Source organism: Bactrocera tryoni, chromosome 3, assembly GCF_016617805.1.
Source record: "Bactrocera tryoni isolate S06 chromosome 3, CSIRO_BtryS06_freeze2, whole genome shotgun sequence".
NCBI lineage: Eukaryota > Metazoa > Arthropoda > Insecta > Diptera > Tephritidae > Bactrocera > Bactrocera tryoni.
The window spans coordinates 34,782,058-34,792,782 of record NC_052501.1 but is presented as its reverse complement, the minus strand read 5'-3'; the positions used below and the strand labels follow the sequence as shown (position 1 = coordinate 34,792,782).

General features: G+C 37.2%; 1 protein-coding gene across 1 annotated transcript in view; it reads left to right on the top strand.

Annotated features, from left to right (window-relative positions):
• Positions 1-3,175: 3,175 nt before the first annotated feature.
• LOC120772219 (protein Optix) overlaps positions 3,176-10,725 on the top strand; it is a 38,695-nt gene continuing 31,145 nt past the window's right edge. Inside the window, exon 1 of the mRNA XM_040100698.1 lies at positions 3,176-4,476. Within this exon, the coding sequence (XP_039956632.1) occupies positions 4,193-4,476 (284 nt within the window). The 5' untranslated portion in view covers positions 3,176-4,192. The remainder of the gene's footprint in view (positions 4,477-10,725) is intronic.

Sequence of the window (10,725 nt, the reverse complement as noted above, 5' to 3'; positions counted from 1 at the left end):
ATAACGTAAGCAAAGCAGTCCAAAAGCATCACGTAATACGATTATCCAAATGCTTAGCCAAGTGCTCAAAAAGTCATCGTTCAGATTTAACAAGAATCATGTAGCATGTGGCATGTTGCCCGTATTTGCTCACACATAAACACACGCTCTATGTATGTGAGTGTGTAGCTCCTCGCACGCTTGCACAATAGCCGACTGCTCTGACAAAAGAACAGTTATAATATAGACGTTGATTACGGAGGCCGCCAACTTGTTAACGCTGACGCGCATTTAGAATATTGCACACACACACACACGTAACAGCACGATGTGTACAACATCCATTTATGTAATTCGTTCTATCGGCTGACCAAGAATCATCCCCTTTCATACTTCATGCCGATGGAACAATCAATTAATTTTTGTTTTTTTGTGAGTCGGTGCGCATCATGAAAGTCTTATTTTTGTGTGGCAACTTAGAGAACTCATTTACTTGTGGCATGTAAACAACTAATCTGTTAACACTCTGACAACATGATATGGGCCGCTTTTCAGATTGTACATATGTAAATGTAAATATGTACATACGTATGTATATACAGTTATGAACAGAGCAATAGCACACATTTAAAATATATTATTCAAATCATTTTTTAGTTTTATCAAATATCCTACGATAGTGTATGTGCTGACTTGAGCTATTTCTCTATCCATGACTGTATATACATACATACATATACATACATATACAATATGTATATTAGGAATGCTATCGTTGTATGGCAACGCCCAACCGCTATCGCGGAAAACACGTATCCCCCAAACGCATGCGGGGATCCAACAAAAAATTATGGCATAGACGTGCCAAGCAATCCCGCCACAGCACTACTTCGCCTGTCCGTCGAAAAGAAGCCACCCGACCGATTCATTGTGCTTCAGCCACGCTGCCAGTCAGAAGGTGCCCATCTATGCAACAGTAATCATAATGCTCGCTACTTAAATGGCACCACAATAAGGCATGCATATTTATACAATGTGTAGATCCCTACGAACATATGTACATACATATATATGCATACATCCCAACATATGCGTGATACTTAAAGTTTGCGACTGCTATTGTTGCTGCCTCTGCTGCTGAGAATGGTGCGAATAGGAATGGAACAGCGGATAGCCTTAAGGAGTGGGCGAAAGAGTGAGATAGCAATAAAGAAGCGATTACTTGTTTCGGCGAATGTATTTGAGAAAGCAGGAGCAAAAAAATTGTAATAATGAACTCAATGCTACAATATGCACCGTCACAGACGGACAAATTGATAAATATAAGATTATGTACATACATATGTATGTATGTATGTACAAAATTGCTAAATTATTATTCTTAACAAACCCTGGACTTCCTCAAATTATCTTATTAAAACATATATTTAATTTATATTTGTTGTTACAGACTGTATTTTTGAAGACTGCAGAGCTCCGAAAAGGCATCGATTTCAGCAGATTTGCGTAAGTCAATTGCATACCACTAGGATTTTATTTTCACCAAAACTCGTTCTAACTTTGTGGTTTCAAACTGTCAATTCTGTTTTTAATATCCCCACATATGCTCTGTCGGATTTCAGTCAGCTCACTCCATTACATTAATATTTTAGTCCTGAAATCAATTCTTGACAAGTTTACCATTTTAAGGCAATTACTTCCTCTGCTTCTCCTCCAGTATATTATCGTGTCGAACCAAGTACTGAGACCATCTCTAATAAATATTTTTACCTCCTCAATGTTTAAGTGTTCTAACGATATGTTTATGATCGAAAGCAGTATATTTTGGCCATCTTACACACATTTTTTCATCAGAATTTTCTTTCATTAGAGCACAATACGTTTTTCCAAATTGTAAGACAATCTTTTTAAAAGTTTTTTTTTCTTAAAAGTGAAACTTCCCAAGATGAGCAAACCTTTTTTAAGAAAGTGGTGCATTAACTCAGAAATTTCGCTTGTTTGTATTCCTTCGTTCGTGGCTTGTTTTTATTTTTTTCCAGCTTAGACAAGTGGTCACTCATCTGAGCGGCAAATACGGTAAATATAAAAAGCGAAATCTACTGCAAAAAGGAAAATAAAGTGCCGTTATGAGTGGTACACGTAATATTTACTTTGTGCATTTTCATACATAATTAAGAATTTAGTAGGAACAGGAGTGGAAAACGATAGTCCTTTAAGGTTCTGGAAAAAGGAAATTTAATAATAAAATAAAACAGCCTACCTATTAGTATTGTCAAATCAACTTACTATAATCTAAAATAGTTATTTTGTCGAATATATGAGATACATTAGAATTTTTAATTGAACGCATTTGAATGCAAAAAGCATTTTATTTCCACAATTTCCTTATTTGATCTGTAAAATAATTTTTGGTGCACTGTAGCTTATACATATGTATGTACCTCCATTTTCGTTGATACTTACATTAATGAATTTTACAATGCTAAGTAAATAGATCCCATCCAATCGAGGATAAATGGAAACGAAACTTTCACGTACCTACCAATATTAGATTTTTTCAAAAAGCTTCGCATTGTTGTTCCATAAAGAAGTTAAGTTGAAAGGGCGCACCAACAATGTGTTTCCCATCCGCACTCTCAGCAATGCAGGCATATAAAAATGTGCATTAAGATGTATGGATGAGTACGGTGCACTCATTTTGTGCCTTCATGTAGTGAGAGCGAAATAGCTAGTCAAGGCACATAAGTAAGCGAGTCGCTTGCAATTGGAAAAAATGGCGTCGGTTAGAGCGAGACCACCGTAGGTCCATAAATTATGGAAACGCCTCCTAAGTGTGCTGGCTCAACATGTTTGCCTAGACTAAGCGCATTGTTGCACTGAATTTGAGGAGAATCATCAAGGCAACTTTACCTAATACCTGTTTGCTTGCCTGCTTGCCTGCATGCTGGTTCACTGGATGGCTGCTGCCTCGATTGCAGTGCCCGGGTTGTCGATGTGTTGGTGTGGCGTACGAATGAGCATACGCTACCAGTTGGTTATCTCCATTCCGTAGTATTGCTTACAATAATACTGGCATCTTGCTATTGTTGTAGTTGTTATTAGCATTGTACGCAGCCGTTGCTTCCGCCACTCTGCGCCTCCACCACCAATAGCACAACAAATACAAACAGCTTCGTCATCGGGGTAGTCGCTGTCGGCTTGGTAGTGAGCTCAGTTACAGGCCATTATTTGATTTTGTTTGTTGACGGTTGCGACAACGACAACGACAACGACAACGATTCGAGTGTGCTGCTCGATGCCAGCACCGTCGATACGAAACGCAAAACGAGTTTGGTGAAACGAGTCCGATAATTTACACGCAAGCGTCGCCGCAGCAGCTACGGCAGCAACGGGAGCAGCTGCCGTATTGGCAGCATCGGTAGCAACACAACGGTAGCAGCGGCACCACCAGTAACAGTGGCTATCACAAACGCAGAAGCGGTGGCAGTTAATTGGCATTCGCCTACTTGCAAAGCATACCTACGCGTGGACGCGCAATAACCCCGTCGCCAAAGTAGCACCGATCGGTTCGGAGTGCAGTGAATAAACCGCGGTCGCATCAATGTCCTATCCGGTTCCGATTGCCTGCGAGATCTTACACTTAGCCGTGGATTAATTCGCAAGCCACACGCCACGTCGAAACGGTTCAAATAATAGCTTCAGCCTACAAGCCGAACTGGCGGAGCAGTACTGTGAAATTGGGTGTGAATTCGTACGATCGAACTGCAAAAGTTTTGAAAATTATTTCAAATTATTGAAAATGTAAAAACGAATTTTTATGCGAGTTCCAAGTGTGTTGTGAATTGAGTTAAACAAAGGGAGATTGTCTAAGTATTTGAAATCGTATTTAAATTCACAGCTAAAAGTGTCCATGAGAAATGAAGTGTGGTGTCCTTTCATCAGCTGGAAATCGACACAATCGATCCAATTGATTTTTTATTGTGTTTAATAAACTAAATGGAAATTTGTAAAGTTTTTGTGCTATAATTGACACATGTATGTATGTATGTGTGTATTTTACATTTAACTTCAAATCGGCGTGAGAAGTTCGAGAGCATAGCGGATTTGTAGTTATTGTTATTGCTTTTGTTACACTTACCGCCGCTAAAAATTGCAAAACATTCGTGGCCTGGAATAGTATGCGAATTTGTTCACAGTGGATTCAACGAATAAAATGGCCGTTGGACCGACGGAGGGCAAGCAACCTCCCTCAGAGACATTCTCGCCCACACACCAGATTATAGCACCGAGTCCGATCTTGGCAGTGCCAACGCTCGCCTTCTCCGCCGCACAAGTGGAAATTGTCTGCAAAACGCTGGAGGACTCGGGGGACATAGAGCGTTTGGCGCGCTTCCTCTGGAGTCTACCGGTGGCCTTGCCGAATATGCATGAAATATTGAATTGTGAAGCCGTACTCAGGGCGCGAGCGGTTGTTGCGTATCACGTCGGAAATTTCAGGTGAGACAAATTTTCATAAATACAGACATAAATACCAGCAATTTAAATTAAAAACAAGAAAAAACGTTAACTTCGGCTGCACCGAAGCTAATATACCCTTCACAGATGCATTTCTTTCAGTAACTATGTGTTCAGTTTGTATGGAAGCTACATATATGCTATAGTAATCCGATCTGAACATTTTTTTCGGAGATTATGTTGTTACCTTAAGCAGTAATCCATGTCAAATTTCGTGAAGATACCACGTCAAATGCAAAAGTGTTCCATACAAGCCCTTGATTACGATCGTTCGGTTTGTATGGCAGCTATATGCTATAGTGGTCCGATATCAGCAGTTCCGACAAATGAGCAGCTTATTGAAGAGAAAATGACGTTTGCAAAATTTCAAAACGATATCTTAAAAACTAAAGGACTAGTTCGTGTATATACAGTCGGACAGACGGACAGACGGACATGGCTAAATCGACTCAGCTCAACATACTGATCATTTATATACTTTATAGGGTGTTCGACGCTTCCTTCTGGGTGTTACAAACTTTGTGACAAACATAATATACCCTGTTCAGGGTATAATTAAGTACACCTTCTAATGAGGGCAAAAAAATTTAATATTTTGAATGTCTGAATATTAGATATATTATAGTTGCCATACATTTTTGTGCTTTGCAGTACGGCATCTCCCTATCAAGTAATTTTTGCAATGATATAAAAAATGCATATTAAATCTCTAGTTGTTGTTATTAATCTCCATTATATTTCTATACTTTTAATGAATGTGAAACATTATTATAACCATATGTGACCTGGTCTACGCAAAGGGGGCTTAGGTGTCAAAAAATCAATTTTCACTTTTTAGTTGATTCGGATGGAAGATGAGATGATGAGATGCTTTTTTACGTGATAGAATCCAAAAAGTTTTCGCACGTTAGCTCCCTTTTCGTAGACCAGGTCACATATAGTGATCAAAATGAGAAGAGAAATTAAGCCGAGTTGATTTTAAATATTCGCCTCACGAGAGATTGGTCTGCTTAAACGTAATCTTAACTGAATGTAGTAGTTATGTGCGCACTAACACTCCGCAGGATCTGTGAAGATCTAAAAAAACCGAATAACAGTCGCTCTTTGAATGACACTGTTAAAGGAGCTGTGAAAGTTTGTGACAAAAAAGTACTCGGAAATTGTAAATGAAATGGAAAATATTTAGTTATTTTATTGTTTATTTTGTCGCCTTCAAAGTAATCCCCACCACACGTAATATGCCTATGCCAACGCCTTTTCCAGTCCTCGAAACACTTTTCATAAGCACTTTTTGAAATGGCCTTCAGCTCCTTTAGCAAATTTTGTTTTATGTATCAATCGACTGAAAACTGGTTCCACGGAGCGGCAATTTCAGTTTGAGGAACAAACAACAAAAAAATATACGAATCCAAATCTGGTGAATACAGTGGTTGATCGATAGTATACTTTCCGTTTTAGGCTTTAAATTCGTACACAATCGTACTCTTATTGAAAAAATTCAGCTTAATGGAGATGAGTCGAGAAAAATAGGAATCTGAATCATCGGCTACATGGGAGATTTATGTTATAGTTGTGCGATATGGCCGATTCCAACAAGTGATCGATAGAATAATAAAAAGCACTTACATATTGAATTTCATTCAGATATCTCAAAAACTAATGAAAAATTTTAAATAAACCTTGAAAGCAAAACTGCTCCTCGCTCGCTCGTAACAGGTTTCGTACCAATAGTTTCTTAACAAAGTTGTTCAGAATGATCCGTAGAACAATTTCCGCATTTGCAATTTTACCACTCTTTTGGCAAATTTAAATCGACTCGGACATCTCCCATAACTGGACAGATGTTTTCATTATTATTTTCATATATAATCAGTTCCTATAACCGGACATGAGTAGGTTCGAATGACCGCACACGGTGACCATTTAGGTAATTTTTCGTTCAAATTATCTGTGATCACAGTGGCGTAGCTACAACTTCGGGCGCCCGGGGCCAAGAATGTTCTGCCGCCCCCCTTTATCTACTTACCTACAAGTTTCATGAGGTGGTTCGAACAAAAGTGAATTTTTACAATATATCTTCGATATTAAGTATATAAAATTTAGGAACTAGAAGCCACGCTAATTCTGAAGTTCCAAAATTCTCCTCTTCTTTTTGAGGAAATTGATAGTAAATTTACAAGACATCTTATTAAAAGCCATAGCAAAAACCCATTTTCGCCCTAAATCTTGTACACTTTTGACACAATTTTTGCCCGAATTGGAGTTTTTAAATACCATTTTTGAAAATTTGTACAACTCTTTATCTTTTATAATAAATTTTGTAAAAAATTTGGTGAAGTATTTTTCTGAATATTAAAAAACAGCGAAGATCGTTTAGCCTTCGACCCCCCCCACCCAAGACGTTGCGCCCGGGGCGACGACCCCCTTCGCCCCCCTAGCTACGCCACTGTATGGTCAACAGGCAAGATTTCATATAATTTGTCAAGAAAACTGTGTAGGCGATTTTTGAAATTCTTATTAATGTTTGGTGTTTTTCGAGTTGTTTAACAAAAATAAAATGGTCACAGCAAAGTTTGCGGTGGCTCAACGGAAACTAATGGTAAAATGGGCATTCATTCACTCTGGCTGACATTGGCTCATATGAAAATAGAAATATAGTCCTGAGCTCCAGCTTCTGGTACTAGATTTTGCCACGCTCCCATATATGGACAGCCCGCTTAGCCGGGCAAAAACACTGCGATGGTGAGTGTCCGGTTCTGAGGAATTTCAATGTATGTATATGGATTATATATGAGCAAAATTATTCTAACTAGAAAACTAAGAACCGTTTGATAATTTTTTTAAGTTAAAAAACTTTCAGCGTTGCTGTTGCGGAGATATTTTACTTATGCATATGTACATATATTTGTACGTTTATGCTGCAAGCAAATATCCGCATAAATTTCCAAGCTGGTAGCAGTCGCGAACAAACAATATGTCTAAATATCCAAATATCCGTCTTTTTGAATTTTACAAACCCTGCTCAAGTGCCACAATGAAAGGAATTCGACTGTAAGTTAAACATTTCGTGGACGGATGAGGTGACACCTGATACTCGCACCAGAAGCGGAGCCAGAGGCAAAAGGCGGAATATGAACCAGCAGCGCAGCAGCACTTCGCTGTCTACAAAATAAGCCCGACATATGCAGATTAGAACGAAATGATCGCGTGTTTTGCTGAACTTGCCAGTAATCAGAATATAATGGATTTAAATTAATAAACAATGCTATTAATTTACTAATTAAGATTCTTTAGAGAATTGCCTTGGAGCAGAGAAATCTCGAAAATCGTTGCCACAACATTGCACAGCTTTCCTCGTTGACAATAAAGACAACCTTTTCGGCGCATGACGAACAATGGGACGACCGTCGCCACCGCATTTGCGGGATAGGTCGGATCTAATGGCTGATCATTTGCGAGCATTAAACGCTTTTTGCTCCAGCTTTGGAAGCACACAATTCGCAAACCACAGATGCTTGGCTTTTGAGGAGAGTCACTCACGAGGCGGAAGTAGTTGGGACTCATTGTTCAACAATTAAAATAATTGAATATTGCCCCATTATAATACGACAACAATACGTTGGAAATTAACTTCAGGACTACTCTAATTACTTAAGCATTCCTATGAATTGCGCGTGCATAATCATGTATGTGTGTGTGTGCGAACATGAATATGCAATGAGGGGCATTCAAGCTGTTTGTGTTCCTTATTTGTTTTAAGCGCAAATCAATTTGCTTGTAAATACTATATAGCACAGTGGTGGCTAGATTTATGATCGCCCTTGATGCTAAGTGATGTGTAGGTTTTTATGCCGAGATTGGCAATAGTTGCCAATTTGACATGGATTTCGATCAAAGCCACTGTACTAAGTTACAGTAAGAGTGTTTATCAAAATAACGGCGTCATTATATCTGTCTTGCTATAAATGAGCTTCCGAAAAACACTGTTCTGCTTACCGCTGCACGCTCTTTAGCTATTAAAATGCAAATAAGAACATTGGCGATGAAGTCTCGAAAGTATCCAAGTATCGGTCTGTCTTTTGAAAATGAAACTATGTTTTCTGCAGATATGGGAATAAAATATTTTTGAGAATTTCGGTATGCATAAGAAATGGCGATATCTCTCAGCTAACCTAATAATTATGCTGGAAACTATTGCCGTCAATATGCCGTCATTTAGAAAGTTTAACGACCATATTAACTTCGGTTGCACTGAAGCTAGAATAGCCTTTAAAACTAAAAAAAAAGTTTCCATAAAAGAATTTGATCCTGATCGTTTAGTTTGTATAGCAGCTACATTAGAGTGATTCAAACAATTTTTTTTTTTTTCGTTTGGTACTCGGAAAAATAGGTTCCTAGACACCTCTAAGAAAGCCTCTCTAAACATGAGTTTTTAATTGTAACGGGAAGGTCCTTCTACATACAGTTTTCAATTTTTCTTATTATCAGATAGAAAAATTTATATCTCGCTTCCAACTACTTAAAAAAATATCTTGTTCCTTAGATTTTGTAGGAAATTGAATGCTCTACAAAAACGGTCACCACGATTTTTTCGTAAACCCAAACATTTAAAAGATATTAACAGTTAAAGTTTGATTATTTTTGGGAAAATTTTTTATTTCTTATGAATTTTATAACTCAATGAAAAAAAATGATTATGAATGATCTACAACAACTATTAAACATGTTTTCCCTCTCATTTGAAGATGTATGACAAGGACTGGATATTTATTAATATACTTCTAGAACCAATGTGATAATAAAATAAAAATATGGAACTGACAATTTACTACAAAACTTGACTTATGCATCTTTTGTAGTAAATTGTGTATCGAATTGCGAAGGCATATCGAGATAATAACAGCGTTGAATGAAATTCGATATTCAACAAAACCAAAATGAACTCGAAGAAACTGCTCCTAAATGTACCTAAAATTACCTGACTATAGCCACAACTTGGTAGACTTACGGCACCAGATAGTAACAAATTTATTAATATACATACATACAATTAATTTTTAAATATGATTCGAAAGCAATTTAAAATTATAGGTGATAAAAGAAGGTGTCAACAACAGACTTATGGCAAACTTCCTTGAAAGCTCATCAAAAATACTTGAGCTAAATGCGACAATCTCCCGCAGAGTGACGTCCTAGCAGGGGGTGAGTCTGCCACATTCGCCAGAATTGTTTCGGCGACAATAAAATATTGAGTTTGAATGTGCACTTTTATACTAACGTATGTAGATATGTATGTATGTATGAGTTTAAGGGTGGATCATTCCATTTTTTTTTGTATATATGAATAAAGGATTAATGCCAAATAACCAACTTATGATATTATATTAGCCTTGATATTATATGTAGCAACTCGCTCCAAATATAAATCAAATCATTTGGGATATGTCTTATTCCGTTGAACATAACTCTAACAATATTTTACCAGTCGACTTTGGTACATAATTGATGGAAGCTTGCCAATGTTAGCCGACGGTAATCAATTCAAGGAACTTGAACTCTTACAGCAAGGGATCTTAAAGTGTTGTCTTAAGATCAACTAAAGTGTTAATATGTTCACATCCATATTTAGAATGCGTCGATCAATGAGAGATATCTCATCAGAGTCTGCATGCTTCAAAAAGCTTCCAAAATAAGTGCTGAGCTTTATTTCCAATGTTAGCACAATCTTAGTTCTACTTATGTTATGTAATTATTGGACCGATAAAGTCTACCAATTTCAGTTCGTCGGCAAAAGGTTTTTGTTATTTAGTTAAACTATCCGACTTCTCATCGTGCCATTACAAATTTTAAAATTTGCATATTTGTTGCAATATATTTACCGTTCTGTTTCCTGTTATGTGACAGGTAGCAGAAGTTAAAAGAATTCAGTTTTCTGAACAGTGCTGCAAATTGTTTAGTTGAAGAATTTAAAAAAAAATACACTTTTTAATTTCACAAGCGAAAACATGTAAGTTCGAAAACATTTTTTTTTTCATTATTAGCTTTAATCTATGGTTCTGACAGTTACTTTTCTTGAAACTGAGTCAAATGGACTGACGAAACATATAATATTGTTATACATAGATACATATATCAGTAGTTATTGTATACCTCAATACTGTACTACCCAACTATACTGTCCATTTGGATTGGATTACAAAAGTAGAAGTATAAAATGTAAATGTAATGATT